Raw genomic sequence first — 17,950 nt, 5'->3', positions numbered from 1 at the left:
ATAGTATAGTAAGGCTTTTTTTCCCTAAAAAACGACATAGTATAGTATGGCTTTTTTTCCCCTAAAAACGACATAGTATAGTAAGGCTTTTTTTCCCTAAAAAACGACATAGTATAGTAAGGCTTTTTTTCTTTAAAAACGACATAGTATAATAAGGCTTTTTTCTTTAAAAAAATGACATAGTATAGTAAGGCTTTTTTTCTTTAAAAAACGACATAGTATAGTAAGGCTTTTTTTCCCTAAAAAACGACATAGTATGGCTTTTTTCCCCTAAAAAACGACATAGTATAGTAAGGCTTTTTTTCCCTAAAAAACGACATAGTATAGTAAGGCTTTTTTTTCTTTAAAAAACGACATAGTATAGTAAGGCTTTTTTTCCCTAAAAAACGACATAGTATAGTAAGGCTTTTTCCCCCTAAAAAACGACATAGTATAGTAAGGCTTTTTTTCCCTAAAAAACGACATAGTATAGTAAGGCTTTTTTTCTTTAAAAAAACGACATAGTATAGTAAGGCTTTTTTCCCCTAAAAAACGACATAGTATAGTAAGGCTTTTTTTTCTTTAAAAAACGGCATAGTATAGTAAGGCTTTTTTCCCTAAAAAACGACATAGTATAGTATGGCTTTTTTCCCCTAAAAACGACATAGTATAGTAAGGCTTTTTTTCCCTAAAAAACGACATAGTATAGTAAGGCTTTTTTTCTTTAAAAAACGACATAGTATAGTAAGGCTTTTTTTCCCTAAAAAACGACATAGTATAGTAAGGCTTTTTCCCCCTAAAAAACGACATAGTATAGTAAGGCTTTTTTTTCCCTAAAAAACGACATAGTATAGTAAGGCTTTTTTTCTTTAAAAAACGACATAGTATAGTAAGGCTTTTTTTCCTAAAAAAACGACATAGTATAGTAAGGCTTTTTTTCCCTAAAAAACGACATAGTATAGTAAGGCTTTTTTTTCTTTAAAAAACGACATAGTATAGTAAGGCTTTTTTTCCCTAAAAAACGACATAGTATAGTAAGGCTTTTTCCCCCTAAAAAACGACATAGTATAGTAAGGCTTTTTTTCCCTAAAAAACGACATAGTATAGTAAGGCTTTTTTCTTTAAAAAACGACATAGTATAGTAAGGCTTTTTTCCCCTAAAAACGACATAGTATAGTAAGGCTTTTTTTTCTTTAAAAACGACATAGTATAGTAAGGCTTTTTTTTCCCTAAAAAACGACATAGTATAGTAAGGCTTTTTTCCCCTAAAAAACGACATAGTATAGTAAGGCTTTTTTTCTTTAAAAAACGACATAGTATAGTAAGGCTTTTTTTCCCTAAAAAACAACATAGTATAGTAAGGCTTTTTTCCAAAAAAAAAAAAAAAAAGACATAGTATAGTAAGGCTTTTTCCCTTAAAAAACGACATAGTATAGTAAGGCTTTTTTTCCCTAAAAAACGACATAGTATAGTAAGGCTTTTTTCTTTTAAAAAAAACGACATAGTATAGTAAGGCTTTTTTTCCCCTAAAAAACAACATAGTATAGTAAGGCTTTTTTCCTAAAAAAAAAAAAAAAAAAAGACATAGTATAGTAAGGCTTTTTCCCTTAAAAAACGACATAGTATAGTAAGGCTTTTTTCTTAAAAAAACGACATAGTATAGTAAGGCTTTTTTTCCTAAAAAACGACATAGTATAGTAAGGCTTTTTCCCCCTAAAAACGACATAGTATAGTATGGCTTTTTTCCCCTAAAAAAAGACATAGTATAGTAAGGCTTTTTCCCTTAAAAAACGACATAGTATAGTAAGGCTTTTTTTCCCTAAAAAACGACATAGTATAGTAAGGCTTTTTTCTTTTAAAAAAAACGACATAGTATAGTAAGGCTTTTTTTCCCCTAAAAAACAACATAGTATAGTAAGCCTTTTTTCCTAAAAAAAAAAAAAAGGACATAGTATAGTAAGGCTTTTTCCCTTAAAAATCGACATAGTATAATAAGGCTTTTTTCCCTTAAAAAACGACATAGTATAGTATGGCTTTTCCCCCCTAAAAAAACGACCATGTATAGTAAGGCTTTTTATTTACAAAAAATAACCATGAGTCTGTGATTTAAAGTGGTCTTCCTTGTGCTTTCAGCCCAGCCCGACGCAGCAGATCAACCTGGGCCCGTCGTCCAATCCGTCGGCCAAGCCCAACGACTTCCACTTCCTCAAGGTGATCGGCAAGGGCAGCTTCGGCAAAGTCCTGCTGGCCCGCCACCGCTCGGACGAGCGCTTTTACGCCGTCAAGGTGTTGCAGAAGAAGGCCATCCTCAAGAAGAAGGAGGTGGGTGGGCGGCTTTAACGTGGGAGCACCTTTGCTCCGTGGCTCCTTTGACCCGACGACTCATTCGACCGTCCTTTGTCCTTTCCAGGAGAAACACATCATGTGCGAACGTAACGTGCTCCTGAAGAACGTGAAGCACCCCTTTCTGGTGGGCCTGCACTACTCCTTCCAAACGACCGACAAGCTCTACTTTGTGCTGGACTACATCAACGGCGGCGAGGTGAGGCGACGGACGTGGTGACGCCACGCCGGTGAGCTCCCACACCTCCAGGCTCATTTTTTTTCTTTTCTCCATGCCTCGGTGCAGCTCTTCTACCACCTCCAACGGGAGCGCTGCTTCCTGGAGCCGCGGGCGCGCTTCTACGCCGCCGAGATCGCCAGCGCGCTGGGCTACCTGCACTCGCTCAACATCGTCTACCGCGACCTCAAGCCCGAGAACATCCTCCTGGACTCGCAGGGCCACGTGGTCCTCACCGACTTTGGCCTGTGCAAGGAGAACATCGAGCCCGACGGGACAACGTCCACCTTCTGCGGCACGCCCGAGGTAAAGAGACACTACACAAAACGTTGGTGCTTGCTTTTTATTAAGAGTACAACATGGCTGACATCTTTTATTTTTGCTTCAGTATTTGGCGCCGGAGGTTCTGCACAAGCAGCCGTACGACCGCACGGTGGACTGGTGGTGCCTGGGCGCCGTCCTCTACGAGATGCTTTACGGCCTGGTGAGTGTCCGCCATCTTCCTCTCCGTGGCTGCGCCTCTAAAGTCCCCGGGTCCTTTTCAGCCTCCCTTTTACAGCCGCAACACGGCGGAGATGTACGACAACATCCTGAACAAGCCGCTGCAGCTCAAGCCCAACATCTCCAACGCCGCCCGCCACCTGCTGGAAGGCCTCCTGCAGAAAGAACGCAGCCAGCGGCTGGGCCGCGCCGACGACTTTGTGAGTGGGCCGCCCCTTTGGGCTGTCGTCGGTACTGCTTTTGTGGCCACTTACCTTGTCGTCTCCTCCAGGTGGAAATCCAGAAGCACGTCTTCTTCTCGCCCATCAACTGGGACGAACTCAACGCCAAGAAGATCACGCCGCCCTTCAATCCTAACGTGGTGAGTTAAATGTAAATGTTAAAATGATACTCATTTTTTTTCAGTTGGCGAGTGCGGGATTCGATCCCGCTACCTTTGGCGTGGTAAGCTTGGACTCTACCATGTGAGCTAAAGCTCCGACCCAGCTCTTTACTTTGCAATGGCCTGGCTTTATATATTTCTGTTTCAATTGTAAAGTGACAATTGTGGACAATTACCTCTCGCACTACCATCCATTTGAGCTAGGCACCCACCCAACCACAGACTGGCTCACTACATGTCCGTTTGACCTGAAAAGAGAGAACTTGCGTCAATAGACAAAATAGTGTCAAAACCATACATTCCACAGTGGAGGTTTTGACACTGTTTTGTCTATTGACACAAGTTCTCTCTTTTCAGGTCAAACGGACATGTAGTGAGCCAGTCCGTGGTTGGGTAGGTTCCTAGCTCAAATGGATGGTAGGTTGCCCACTTACCATGCGAGGTAGTTGAAGCGATGCCCGCAGCTTCCTTTCCAGCTCAAACAGAGGTCACCACCTGCAGCATTTTAAAAGAGAGCTTAACTTAGCTATCTGCTCATTCAATCTTGTCGGGAAGCGCACAACTCACCTCTGTTAATTGTCTCTCCGCAGACGGGCCCCAACGACCTGCGGCACTTTGACCCCGAGTTCACCGAGGAACCTGTGCCCAACTCCATCGGCCGCTCGTCCGACAGCGTCCTGGCGACGTCCAGCGTCCAGGAGGCCTTCGCGGGCTTCTCCTACGCCCCGTCCGCCGACTCCTACCTATAAGAGAAAGAAAGGCGCCGTTAATACGTTGTGTTTGGATGGGAGCAAGAGAGAATGTGAATGTTACAGAGGTGCCTTTTTTATTTGAACGTGGCCGCTCATTTTGCACACCTCACTCGATAAGAGAGACGGAGGGACTATCTGCTAAGTCTTAGCACGGAGCAATCTCACTTCTATTTAAGTTGCTTTTTGTATATATTAGACAAGACTAAAAATAATGTGATGTAGAGATGTATGTTATGTTAATAAATGTTTTAATGTACTGTACATTATAAAGTTGTTTGGAAAGTGTATGTGACCAATGATGACCCAGCAATAAAAGGACTATGTATACTATGGCTGTTTTTTATGCTATGTCGTTTTTTACGAAGAAAGCCTTACTAGTATGACGTTTTAAAAGAAAAAAAGCGGGCCAGCAGGACTTTGCCGAAGCTGCCCTTGCCAATCATTCACCTTGAGGAAGTGGAAGTCGTTGGGCTTGGCCGACGGATTGGACGACGGGCCCAGGTTGATCTGCTGCGTCGGGCTGGGCTGAAAGCACAAGGAAGACCACTTTAAATCACAGACTCATGGTTATTTTTTGTAAATAAAAAGCCTTACTATACATGGTCGTTTTTTCAGGGGAAAAAAGCCATACTATACTATGTCGTTTTTTAAGGGAAAAGCCTTATTATACTATGTCGATTTTTTAAGAAAAAACCTAATTATCCTATGTCATTTTTTTTAAGGAAAAAGCCTTACTATACTATGTCGTTTTTTAAGGGGGAAAGCCTTACTATACTATGTCGTTTTTTAGGAAAAAAAACCTTACTATACTATGTCATTTTTTAAAGAAAAAAGCCTTACTATACTATGTCGTTTTTAAAGAAAAAAAGCCTTACTATACTATGTCGTTTTTAGGGGAAAAAAGCCTTACTATACTATGTCGTTTTTTAGGGGAAAAAAGCCTTACTATGCTATGTCGTTTTTTAGGGAAAAAAAGCCTTACTATACTATGTCGTTTTTTAGGAAAAAAAGCCTTACTATACTATGTCGTTTTTTAAAGAAAAAAAGCCTTACTATACTATGTCATTTTTTTAAAGAAAAAAGCCTTATTATACTATGTCGTTTTTAAAGAAAAAAAGCCTTACTATACTATGTCGTTTTTTAGGGGAAAAAAGCCTTGCTATACTATGTCGTTTTTAGGGGAAAAAAGCCTTACTATACTATGTCTTTTTTTTTTTAAATAAAAAAGCCTTACTATACTATGTCGTTTTTTAAAGAAAAAAAGCCTTACTATACTATGTCGTTTTTTAGGGGGAAAAGCCTTACTATACTATGTCGTTTTTTAAAGAAAAAAAGCCTTACTATACTATGTTGTTTTTTTAGGGGGGAAAAGCCTTACTATACTATGTCGTTTTTTAGGGGAAAAAAGCCTTACTATGCTATGTCGTTTTTTAGGGAAAAAAAGCCTTACTATACTATGTCGTTTTTTAGGAAAAAAAGCCTTACTATACTATGTCGTTTTTTAAAGAAAAAAAAGCCTTACTATACTATGTCATTTTTTTAAAGAAAAAAGCCTTATTATACTATGTCGTTTTTAAAGAAAAAAAGCCTTACTATACTATGTCGTTTTTTAGGGGGAAAAAGCCTTACTATACTATGTCGTTTTTAGGGGAAAAAAGCCTTACTATACTATGTCTTTTTTTTTTTAAATAAAAAAGCCTTACTATACTATGTTGTTTTTAAAGAAAAAAAGCCTTACTATACTATGTCGTTTTTAGGGGAAAAAAGCCTTACTATACTATGTCGTTTTTTAGGGGAAAGAAGCCTTACTATACTACGTCGTTTTTAGGGGAAAAAAGCCATACTATACTATGTCGTTTTTTAAGGGAAAAAGCCTTATTATACTATGTCGATTTTTTAAGAAAAAACCTAATTATCCTATGTCATTTTTTTTAAGGAAAAAGCCTTACTATACTATGTCGTTTTTTAAGGGGGAAAGCCTTACTATACTATGTCGTTTTTTAGGAAAAAAAACCTTACTATACTATGTCATTTTTTAAAGAAAAAAGCCTTACTATACTATGTCGTTTTTAAAGAAAAAAAGCCTTACTATGCTATGTCGTTTTTTAGGGAAAAAAAGCCTTACTATACTATGTCGTTTTTTAGGAAAAAAAGCCTTACTATACTATGTCGTTTTTTAAAGAAAAAAAGCCTTACTATACTATGTCATTTTTTTAAAGAAAAAAGCCTTATTATACTATGTCGTTTTTAAAGAAAAAAAGCCTTACTATACTATGTCGTTTTTTAGGGGAAAAAAGCCTTGCTATACTATGTCGTTTTTAGGGGAAAAAAGCCTTACTATACTATGTCGTTTTTTAGGGGGAAAAGCCTTACTATACTATGTCGTTTTTAGGGGAAAAAAGCCTTACTATACTATGTCTTTTTTTTTTTTAAATAAAAAAGCCTTACTATACTATGTCGTTTTTTAAAGAAAAAAAGCCTTACTATACTATGTCGTTTTTTAGGGGGAAAAGCCTTACTATACTATGTCGTTTTTTAAAGAAAAAAAGCCTTACTATACTATGTCGTTTTTTAGGGGGGAAAAGCCTTACTATACTATGTCGTTTTTTAGGGAAAAAAAGCCTTACTATACTATGTCGTTTTTTAGGGGAAAAAAGCCATACTATACTATGTCGTTTTTTAGGGAAAAAAAGCCTTACTATACTATGTCGTTTTTTGGGGAAAAAAAGCCTTACTATACAATGTCGTTTTTTAGGGGAAAAAAGCCATACTATACTATGTCGTTTTTTAGGGAAAAAAGCCTTACTATACTATGTCGTTTTTTAAAGAAAAAAAAGCCTTACGAGACTATGTCGTTTTTTAGGGAAAAAAAGCCTTACTATACTATGTCGTTTTTTAGGGGAAAAAAAGCCATACTATACTATGTCGTTTTTTAGGGGGGAAAAGCCTTACTATACTATGTCGTTTTTTAGGGAAAAAAAGCCTTACTATACTATGTCGTTTTTTAAAGAAAAAAAGCCTTACTATACTATGTCATTTTTTTTAAAGAAAAAAGCCTTATTATACTATGTCGTTTTTAAAGAAAAAAAGCCTTACTATACTATGTCGTTTTTTAGGGAAAAAAAGCCTTACTATACTATGTCGTTTTTAAAGAAAAAAAAGCCTTACTATACTATGTCGTTTTTAGGGGAAAAAAGCCTTACTATACTATGTCGTTTTTTAGGGGAAAAAAGCCTTACTATGCTATGTCGTTTTTTAGGGAAAAAAAGCCTTACTATACTATGTCGTTTTTTAAGAAAAAAAGCCTTACTATACTATGTCGTTTTTTAAAGAAAAAAAGCCTTACTATACTATGTCATTTTTTTAAAGAAAAAAGCCTTATTATACTATGTCGTTTTTAAAGAAAAAAAGCCTTACTATACTATGTCGTTTTTTAGGGGAAAAAAGCCTTACTATACTATGTCGTTTTTAGGGGAAAAAAGCCTTACTATACTATGTCTTTTTTTTTTTTTAATAAAAAAGCCTTACTATACTATGTCGTTTTTTAAAGAAAAAAAGCCTTACTATACTATGTTGTTTTTTTAGGGGGGAAAAGCCTTACTATACTATGTCGTTTTTTAGGGAAAAAAAGCCTTACTATACTATGTCGTTTTTTAAAGAAAAAAAGCCTTACTATACTATGTCGTTTTTTAGGGAAAAAAAGCCTTGCTATACTATGTCGTTTTTTAAAGAAAAAAAGCCTTACTATACTATGTCATTTTTTAAAGAAAAAAAGCCTTACTATACTATGTCGTTTTTTAGGGGAAAAAGCCTTACTATACTATGTCGTTTTTTAAAGAAAAAAGCCTTACTATACTATGTCGTTCTTTAGGGGGAAAAAAAGCCATACTATACTATGTCGTTTTTTAGGGGGAAAAAGCCTTACCATACTATGTCAATTTTTTAGGGAAAAAAAGCATTACTATACTATGTCGTTTTTTAAAGAAAAAAAGCCTTACTATACTAAGTCATTTTTTTAAAGAAAAAAGCCTTATTATACTATGTCGTTTTTTAAAGAAAAAAAGCCTTACTATACTATGTCGTTTTTTAGGGGAAAAAAGCCATACTATACTATGTCGTTTTTTAGGGAAAAAAGGCCTTACTATACTATGTCGTTTTTTAGGGGAAAAAAAGCCATACTATACTATGTCGTTTTTTAGGGGGGAAAAGCCTTACTATACTATGTCGTTTTTTAGGGGGGGAAAAGCCTTACTATACTATGTCGTTTTTTAGGGAAAAAAAGCCATACTATACTATGTCGTTTTTTAGGGGGAAAAAGCCTTACTATACTATGTCGTTTTTTAGGGAAAAAAAGCCTTACTATACTATGTCGTTTTTTAAAGAAAAAAAGCCTTACTATACTATGTCATTTTTTTTAAAGAAAAAAGCCTTATTATACTATGTCGTTTTTAAAGAAAAAAAGCCTTACTATACTATGTCGTTTTTTAGGGAAAAAAAGCCTTACTATACTATGTTGTTTTTAAAGAAAAAAAGCCTTACTATACTATGTCGTTTTTAGGGGAAAAAAGCCTTACTATACTATGTCGTTTTTTAGGGGAAAAAAGCCTTACTATACTATGTCGTTTTTAGGGGAAAAAAGCCATACTATACTATGTCGTTTTTTAAGGGAAAAAGCCTTATTATACTATGTCGATTTTTTAAGAAAAAACCTAATTATCCTATGTCATTTTTTTTAAGGAAAAAGCCTTACTATACTATGTCGTTTTTTAAGGGGGAAAGCCTTACTATACTATGTCGTTTTTTAGGAAAAAAAACCTTACTATACTATGTCATTTTTTAAAGAAAAAAGCCTTACTATACTATGTCGTTTTTAAAGAAAAAAAGCCTTACTATGCTATGTCGTTTTTTAGGGAAAAAAAGCCTTACTATGCTATGTCGTTTTTTAGGAAAAAAAGCCTTACTATACTATGTCGTTTTTTAAAGAAAAAAAGCCTTACTATACTATGTCATTTTTTTAAAGAAAAAAGCCTTATTATACTATGTCGTTTTTAAAGAAAAAAAGCCTTACTATACTATGTCGTTTTTTAGGGGAAAAAAGCCTTGCTATACTAAGTCGTTTTTAGGGGAAAAAAGCCTTACTATACTATGTCTTTTTTTTTTTTAAATAAAAAAGCCTTACTATACTATGTCGTTTTTTAAAGAAAAAAAGCCTTACTATACTATGTCGTTTTTTAGGGGGAAAAGCCTTACTATACTATGTCGTTTTTAGGGGAAAAAAGCCTTACTATACTATGTCTTTTTTTTTTTTAAATAAAAAAGCCTTACTATACTATGTCGTTTTTTAAAGAAAAAAAGCCTTACTATACTATGTCGTTTTTTAGGGGGGAAAAGCCTTACTATACTATGTCGTTTTTTAGGGAAAAAAAGCCTTACTATACTATGTCGTTTTTTAGGGGAAAAAAGCCATACTATACTATGTCGTTTTTTAGGGAAAAAAAGCCTTACTATACTATGTCGTTTTTTGGGGAAAAAAAGCCATACTATACAATGTCGTTTTTTAGGGGAAAAAAGCCATACTATACTATGTCGTTTTTTAGGGAAAAAAGCCTTACTATACTATGTCGTTTTTTAAAGAAAAAAAAGCCTTACTATACTATGTCGTTTTTTGGGGAAAAAAAGCCATACTATACAATGTCGTTTTTTAGGGGAAAAAAGCCATACTATACTATGTCGTTTTTTAGGGAAAAAAGCCTTACTATACTATGTCGTTTTTTAAAGAAAAAAAAGCCTTACGAGACTGTCGTTTTTTAGGGGAAAAAAAGCCATACTATACTATGTCGTTTTTTAGGGGGGAAAAGCCTTACTATACTATGTCGTTTTTTAGGGAAAAAAAGCCATACTATACTATGTCGTTTTTTAGGGGGAAAAAGCCTTACTATACTATGTCGTTTTTTAGGGAAAAAAAGCCTTACTATACTATGTCGTTTTTTAAAGAAAAAAAGCCTTACTATACTATGTCATTTTTTTTAAAGAAAAAAGCCTTATTATACTATGTCGTTTTTAAAGAAAAAAAGCCTTACTATACTATGTCGTTTTTTAGGGAAAAAAAGCCTTACTATACTATGTCGTTTTTAAAGAAAAAAAAGCCTTACTATACTATGTCGTTTTTAGGGGAAAAAAGCCTTACTATACTATGTCGTTTTTTAGGGGAAAAAAGCCTTACTATGCTATGTCGTTTTTTAGGGAAAAAAAGCCTTACTATACTATGTCGTTTTTTAGGAAAAAAGCCTTACTATACTATGTCGTTTTTTAAAGAAAAAAAGCCTTACTATACTATGTCATTTTTTAAAAGAAAAAAGCCTTATTATACTATGTCGTTTTTAAAGAAAAAAAGCCTTACTATACTATGTCGTTTTTTAGGGGAAAAAAGCCTTACTATACTATGTCGTTTTTAGGGGAAAAAAGCCTTACTATACTATGTCTTTTTTTTTTTAAATAAAAAAGCCTTACTATACTATGTCGTTTTTTAAAGAAAAAAAGCCTTACTATACTATGTTGTTTTTTTAGGGGGGAAAAGCCTTACTATACTATGTCGTTTTTTAGGGAAAAAAAGCCTTACTATACTATGTCGTTTTTTAAAGAAAAAAAGCCTTACTATACTATGTCGTTTTTTAGGGAAAAAAAGCCTTACTATACTATGTCGTTTTTTAAAGAAAAAAAGCCTTACTATACTATGTCGTTTTTTAGGGAAAAAAAGCCTTACTATACTATGTCGTTTTTTAAAGAAAAAAAGCCTTACTATACTATGTCGTTTTTTAAAGAAAAAAAGCCTTACTATACTATGTCGTTTTTTAGGGGAAAAAGCCTTACTATACTATGTCGTTTTTTAAAGAAAAAAGCCTTACTATACTATGTCGTTCTTTAGGGGGAAAAAAGCCATACTATACTATGTCGTTTTTTAGGGGGAAAAAGCCTTACCATACTATGTCAATTTTTTAGGGAAAAAAAGCATTACTATACTATGTCGTTTTTTAAAGAAAAAAAGCCTTACTATACTAAGTCATTTTTTTAAAGAAAAAAGCCTTATTATACTATGTCGTTTTTTAAAGAAAAAAAGCCTTACTATACTATGTCGTTTTTTAGGGGAAAAAGCCTTACTATACTATGTCGTTTTTTAAAGAAAAAAGCCTTACTATACTATGTCGTTCTTTAGGGGGAAAAAAAGCCATACTATACTATGTCGTTTTTTAGGGGGAAAAAGCCTTACCATACTATGTCAATTTTTTAGGGAAAAAAAGCATTACTATACTATGTCGTTTTTTAAAGAAAAAAAGCCTTACTATACTAAGTCATTTTTTTAAAGAAAAAAGCCTTATTATACTATGTCGTTTTTTAAAGAAAAAAAGCCTTACTATACTATGTCGTTTTTTAGGGGAAAAAAGCCATACTATACTATGTCGTTTTTTAGGGAAAAAAGGCCTTACTATACTATGTCGTTTTTTAGGGGAAAAAAAGCCATACTATACTATGTCGTTTTTTAGGGGGGAAAAGCCTTACTATACTATGTCGTTTTTTAGGGAAAAAAAGCCATACTATACTATGTCGTTTTTTAGGGGGAAAAAGCCTTACTATACTATGTCGTTTTTTAGGGAAAAAAAGCCTTACTATACTATGTCGTTTTTTAAAGAAAAAAAGCCTTACTATACTATGTCATTTTTTTTAAAGAAAAAAGCCTTATTATACTATGTCGTTTTTAAAGAAAAAAAGCCTTACTATACTATGTCGTTTTTTAGGGAAAAAAAGCCTTACTATACTATGTTGTTTTTAAAGAAAAAAAGCCTTACTATACTATGTCGTTTTTAGGGGAAAAAAGCCTTACTATACTATGTCGTTTTTTAGGGGAAAAAAGCCTTACTATACTATGTCGTTTTTAGGGGAAAAAAGCCATACTATACTATGTCGTTTTTTAAGGGAAAAAGCCTTATTATACTATGTCGATTTTTTAAGAAAAAACCTAATTATCCTATGTCATTTTTTTTAAGGAAAAAGCCTTACTATACTATGTCGTTTTTTAAGGGGGAAAGCCTTACTATACTATGTCGTTTTTTAGGAAAAAAAACCTTACTATACTATGTCATTTTTTAAAGAAAAAAGCCTTACTATACTATGTCGTTTTTAAAGAAAAAAAGCCTTACTATGCTATGTCGTTTTTTAGGGAAAAAAAGCCTTACTATGCTATGTCGTTTTTTAGGAAAAAAAGCCTTACTATACTATGTCGTTTTTTAAAGAAAAAAAGCCTTACTATACTATGTCATTTTTTTAAAGAAAAAAGCCTTATTATACTATGTCGTTTTTAAAGAAAAAAAGCCTTACTATACTATGTCGTTTTTTAGGGGAAAAAAGCCTTGCTATACTAAGTCGTTTTTAGGGGAAAAAAGCCTTACTATACTATGTCTTTTTTTTTTTTAAATAAAAAAGCCTTACTATACTATGTCGTTTTTTAAAGAAAAAAAGCCTTACTATACTATGTCGTTTTTTAGGGGGAAAAGCCTTACTATACTATGTCGTTTTTAGGGGAAAAAAGCCTTACTATACTATGTCTTTTTTTTTTTTAAATAAAAAAGCCTTACTATACTATGTCGTTTTTTAAAGAAAAAAAGCCTTACTATACTATGTCGTTTTTTAGGGGGGAAAAGCCTTACTATACTATGTCGTTTTTTAGGGAAAAAAAGCCTTACTATACTATGTCGTTTTTTAGGGGAAAAAAGCCATACTATACTATGTCGTTTTTTAGGGAAAAAAAGCCTTACTATACTATGTCGTTTTTTGGGGAAAAAAAGCCATACTATACAATGTCGTTTTTTAGGGGAAAAAAGCCATACTATACTATGTCGTTTTTTAGGGAAAAAAGCCTTACTATACTATGTCGTTTTTTAAAGAAAAAAAAGCCTTACTATACTATGTCGTTTTTTGGGGAAAAAAAGCCATACTATACAATGTCGTTTTTTAGGGGAAAAAAGCCATACTATACTATGTCGTTTTTTAGGGAAAAAAGCCTTACTATACTATGTCGTTTTTTAAAGAAAAAAAAGCCTTACGAGACTGTCGTTTTTTAGGGGAAAAAAAGCCATACTATACTATGTCGTTTTTTAGGGGGGAAAAGCCTTACTATACTATGTCGTTTTTTAGGGAAAAAAAGCCATACTATACTATGTCGTTTTTTAGGGGGAAAAAGCCTTACTATACTATGTCGTTTTTTAGGGAAAAAAAGCCTTACTATACTATGTCGTTTTTTAAAGAAAAAAAGCCTTACTATACTATGTCATTTTTTTTAAAGAAAAAAGCCTTATTATACTATGTCGTTTTTAAAGAAAAAAAGCCTTACTATACTATGTCGTTTTTTAGGGAAAAAAAGCCTTACTATACTATGTCGTTTTTAAAGAAAAAAAAGCCTTACTATACTATGTCGTTTTTAGGGGAAAAAAGCCTTACTATACTATGTCGTTTTTTAGGGGAAAAAAGCCTTACTATGCTATGTCGTTTTTTAGGGAAAAAAAGCCTTACTATACTATGTCGTTTTTTAGGAAAAAAGCCTTACTATACTATGTCGTTTTTTAAAGAAAAAAAGCCTTACTATACTATGTCATTTTTTAAAAGAAAAAAGCCTTATTATACTATGTCGTTTTTAAAGAAAAAAAGCCTTACTATACTATGTCGTTTTTTAGGGGAAAAAAGCCTTACTATACTATGTCGTTTTTAGGGGAAAAAAGCCTTACTATACTATGTCTTTTTTTTTTTAAATAAAAAAGCCTTACTATACTATGTCGTTTTTTAAAGAAAAAAAGCCTTACTATACTATGTTGTTTTTTTAGGGGGGAAAAGCCTTACTATACTATGTCGTTTTTTAGGGAAAAAAAGCCTTACTATACTATGTCGTTTTTTAAAGAAAAAAAGCCTTACTATACTATGTCGTTTTTTAGGGAAAAAAAGCCTTACTATACTATGTCGTTTTTTAAAGAAAAAAAGCCTTACTATACTATGTCGTTTTTTAGGGAAAAAAAGCCTTACTATACTATGTCGTTTTTTAAAGAAAAAAAGCCTTACTATACTATGTCGTTTTTTAAAGAAAAAAAGCCTTACTATACTATGTCGTTTTTTAGGGGAAAAAGCCTTACTATACTATGTCGTTTTTTAAAGAAAAAAGCCTTACTATACTATGTCGTTCTTTAGGGGGAAAAAAGCCATACTATACTATGTCGTTTTTTAGGGGGAAAAAGCCTTACCATACTATGTCAATTTTTTAGGGAAAAAAAGCATTACTATACTATGTCGTTTTTTAAAGAAAAAAAGCCTTACTATACTAAGTCATTTTTTTAAAGAAAAAAGCCTTATTATACTATGTCGTTTTTTAAAGAAAAAAAGCCTTACTATACTATGTCGTTTTTTAGGGGAAAAAAGCCATACTATACTATGTCGTTTTTTAGGGAAAAAAGGCCTTACTATACTATGTCGTTTTTTAAAGAAATAAAGCCTTACTATACTATGTCGTTTTTTAAAGAAATAAAGCCTTGCTATACTATGTCATTTTTTAGGGAAAAAAGCCTTACTATACTATGTCGTGTTTTTAAAGAAAAAAGCCTTACTATACTATGTCGTTTTTTAGGGAAAAAAGCCTTACTACACTATGTCATTTTTTAAGAAAAAAGCCTTATTATACTATGTCGTTTTTTTAGGAAAAAAAAGCCTTACTATACTATGTCGTTTTTTAAAGAAATAAAGCCTTACTATAAAATGTCGTTTTTTAGGGAAAAAAGCCTTACTATACTATGTTGTTGTTTTTTTTTTAAAGAAAAAGCCTTACTATACTATACTAAGTTTAAGTTTAGGTTTAAGGTTAAGTTTACTTACTATACTATGTCGTTCTTTAGGGGGAAAAAAGCCATACTATACTATGTCGTTTTTTAGGGGGAAAAAGCCTTACCATACTATGTCAATTTTTTAGGGAAAAAAAGCATTACTATACTATGTCGTTTTTTAAAGAAAAAAAGCCTTACTATACTAAGTCATTTTTTTAAAGAAAAAAGCCTTATTATACTATGTCGTTTTTTAAAGAAAAAAAGCCTTACTATACTATGTCGTTTTTTAGGGGAAAAAAGCCATACTATACTATGTCGTTTTTTAGGGAAAAAAGGCCTTACTATACTATGTCGTTTTTTAAAGAAATAAAGCCTTACTATACTATGTCGTTTTTTAAAGAAATAAAGCCTTGCTATACTATGTCATTTTTTAGGGAAAAAAGCCTTACTATACTATGTCGTGTTTTTAAAGAAAAAAGCCTTACTATACTATGTCGTTTTTTAGGGAAAAAAGCCTTACTACACTATGTCATTTTTTAAGAAAAAAGCCTTATTATACTATGTCGTTTTTTTAGGAAAAAAAAGCCTTACTATACTATGTCGTTTTTTAAAGAAATAAAGCCTTACTATAAAATGTCGTTTTTTAGGGAAAAAAGCCTTACTATACTATGTTGTTGTTTTTTTTTTAAAGAAAAAGCCTTACTATACTATACTAAGTTTAAGTTTAGGTTTAAGGTTAAGTTTACTTACTATACTATGTCGTTTTTTTTAAGAAAAAAAGCCTTACTATACTGTTGTTTTTTTAAGAAAAAAGCCTTACTATACTATGTCATTTTTTAAAGAAAAAAAGCCTAACTATACTATGTTGTTTTTTAGGAGGAAAAAGCCTTAATATACTATGTCAATTTTTTAGGGAAAAAAAGCATTACTATACTATGTCGTTTTTTAAAGAAAAAAAGCCTTACTATACTATGTCATTTTTTTTTTAAGAAAAAAGCCTTATTATACTATGTCGTTTTTAAAGAAAAAAAGCCTTACTATACTATGTCGTTTTTTAGGGGAAAAAAGCCATACTATACTATGTCGTTTTTTAGGGGAAAAAAGCCTTACTATACTATGTCGTTTTTTAAAGAAAAAAAAGCCTTACTATACTATGTCGTTTTTTAGGGGAAAAAAGCCTTACTATACTATGTCGTTTTTTAAAGAAAAAAAGCCTTACTATACTATGTCGTTTTTTAGGGAAAAAAAGCCTTACTATACTATGTCGTTTTTTAAAGAAAAAAAGCCTTACTATACTATGTCGTTTTTTAAAGAAAAAAAGCCTTACTATACTATGTCGTTTTTTAGGGGGAAAAGCCTTACTATACTATGTCGTTTTTTAAAGAAAAAAAGCCTTACTATACTATGTCGTTTTTTTGGGAAAAAAAGCCTTACTATACTATGTCGTTTTTTAGGGGAAAAAAGCCATACTATACTATGTCGTTTTTTAGGGAAAAAAGCCTTACTAAACTATGACATTTTTTAAAGAAAAAAAGCCTTACTATACTATGTCGTTTTTTTAAGAAAAAAGCCTTACTATACTATGTCGTTTTTTTAGAAAAAAAGCCTTACTATACAATGTCGATTTTTTAGAAAAAAAGCCTTACTATACTATGTCGTTTTTTAGGGAAAAAAGCCTTACTATACTATGTCATTTTTTAAGAAAAAAGCCTTACTATACTATGTCGTTTTTTAGGAAAAAAAAGCCTTACTATACTATGTCGTTTTTTAAGAAAAAAGCCTTACTATACTATGTCGTTTTTTAGGAGGAAAAAAGCCTTACCATACAATGTCATTTTTTAATTTAAAAAGCCTTACTATACTATGTTGTTTTTTAAAGAAAAAAGCCTTACTGTACTGTCGTTTTTTTTAAAGAAAAAAACCTTGAAAACGACCATGAATAATAAGTCAGTCGATTTAAAATGAACTGACCTTTGCATAAATGCCAGAGGTCAAACGATGTTGGATGTTTCTTCGCAGCGACTTGAGTCATCGTTGGTCTGTCTGTCAGTATCCAAGCGTCTTGACACTGAAGGATTTGTAGAAAACCAATGATGCGTCCGTGCTTTTCCGTCTGGATGCTTTTCCCAGCTTTTATTGCTCTGTGGATGAACAACAGACACATTTGAATGTCATCACTGGGGATAAAACATAACGTCTACAAACATTGGGTTTGTAGATTGGTTATGCGGCACACACACAAACATTACAATATCCTTCTACCAATGGATTGGTTTGTTAAGTCATTTGTAATCATAGACAGTACCATTAACAGCGATGAACGTCCAATCCATTTTGACTGACCCTTCAATGGGAGCCACTACATCAATACTTTAAATCACACTGTAAATGTCTATTTATCCAATTTAAATGAAAGAGGGCGATTCCAAATTGGCATTGAATCCTTAGATTTTTTTTTCTGGCGGCACTCTGATTAATAAAAAATAATGTTTGTGGACTACCCTAAAGTAGAACAGTTCACGTGTAGTACAAATGACCGTTAGCCTAACCTTAACGGTTAGCCTCGTGAACGATGTCCATTCTACACTAAATGCAGGCATTGCAACATCATCGTCATATTTGTAATCCATCTGAATGTGGATGACGCTTATATAAAGGACTTATCTAATGAGAAAATAATGACGAAGGACGATAAAACACGAGGAATACTACGCGAAAAAGTTAACAATCGAAACGTCACCTGCTTGACCTTACCGTAAACTAGTATAGAGTCGTAAAAGAGATTTGGGTAAAAATGCAGTGCACTCAATGTTCCGTAAGAGGGCAGTGTTAATTATTTTTCTTTCGGCAACTTTTAAAAACTAACGAATTAGTTTTTAAATGACGTTAACATAGTGAACTTCTAATTCTGTCGCACAGC

General features: G+C 32.8%; 1 protein-coding gene and 2 long non-coding RNA genes across 8 annotated transcripts in view; 1 reads left to right on the top strand and 2 right to left on the bottom strand.

Moving 5' to 3' along the window:
• sgk1 (serum/glucocorticoid regulated kinase 1) overlaps window positions 1-4,504 on the top strand; it is a 14,592-nt gene extending 10,088 nt beyond the window's left edge. For all 4 annotated transcript variants that reach the window (XM_077586637.1, XM_077586636.1, XM_077586639.1 and 1 more), the window contains 7 exons: window positions 2,113-2,301; window positions 2,390-2,521; window positions 2,609-2,845; window positions 2,928-3,023; window positions 3,085-3,240; window positions 3,312-3,401; window positions 4,013-4,504. In XM_077586637.1, the coding sequence (XP_077442763.1) occupies window positions 2,113-2,301; window positions 2,390-2,521; window positions 2,609-2,845; window positions 2,928-3,023; window positions 3,085-3,240; window positions 3,312-3,401; window positions 4,013-4,171 (1,059 nt within the window). In that variant the 3' untranslated portion in view covers window positions 4,172-4,504. The remainder of the gene's footprint in view (window positions 1-2,112; window positions 2,302-2,389; window positions 2,522-2,608; window positions 2,846-2,927; window positions 3,024-3,084; window positions 3,241-3,311; window positions 3,402-4,012) is intronic.
• Window positions 2,869-3,587, bottom strand: LOC144064265 (uncharacterized). The gene is made up of 2 exons (XR_013296750.1): window positions 3,295-3,587; window positions 2,869-3,219 (listed from the first exon to the last, which is right to left on the bottom strand). It is a non-coding gene; the product is annotated as an uncharacterized LOC144064265 (long non-coding RNA).
• Window positions 3,774-17,950, bottom strand: LOC144064263 (uncharacterized). Of its 3 annotated transcripts, none has more exons than XR_013296747.1 (5): window positions 17,785-17,950; window positions 17,002-17,171; window positions 4,622-4,699; window positions 3,990-4,165; window positions 3,774-3,917 (listed from the first exon to the last, which is right to left on the bottom strand). It is a non-coding gene; the product is annotated as an uncharacterized LOC144064263 (long non-coding RNA). The 3 variants fall into 3 exon arrangements; XR_013296746.1 differs by lacking the exon at window positions 17,785-17,950 and adding an exon at window positions 17,580-17,764; XR_013296748.1 differs by lacking the exon at window positions 17,785-17,950 and adding an exon at window positions 17,336-17,560.

The sequence above is a fragment of the Stigmatopora argus genome, chromosome 19 (assembly GCF_051989625.1).
Source record: "Stigmatopora argus isolate UIUO_Sarg chromosome 19, RoL_Sarg_1.0, whole genome shotgun sequence".
In the NCBI taxonomy this organism is placed as follows: Eukaryota; Metazoa; Chordata; class Actinopteri; order Syngnathiformes; family Syngnathidae; genus Stigmatopora; species Stigmatopora argus.
Note: the sequence above shows the minus strand (reverse complement) of the source record. Positions and strands in the feature narration are given on the sequence as shown.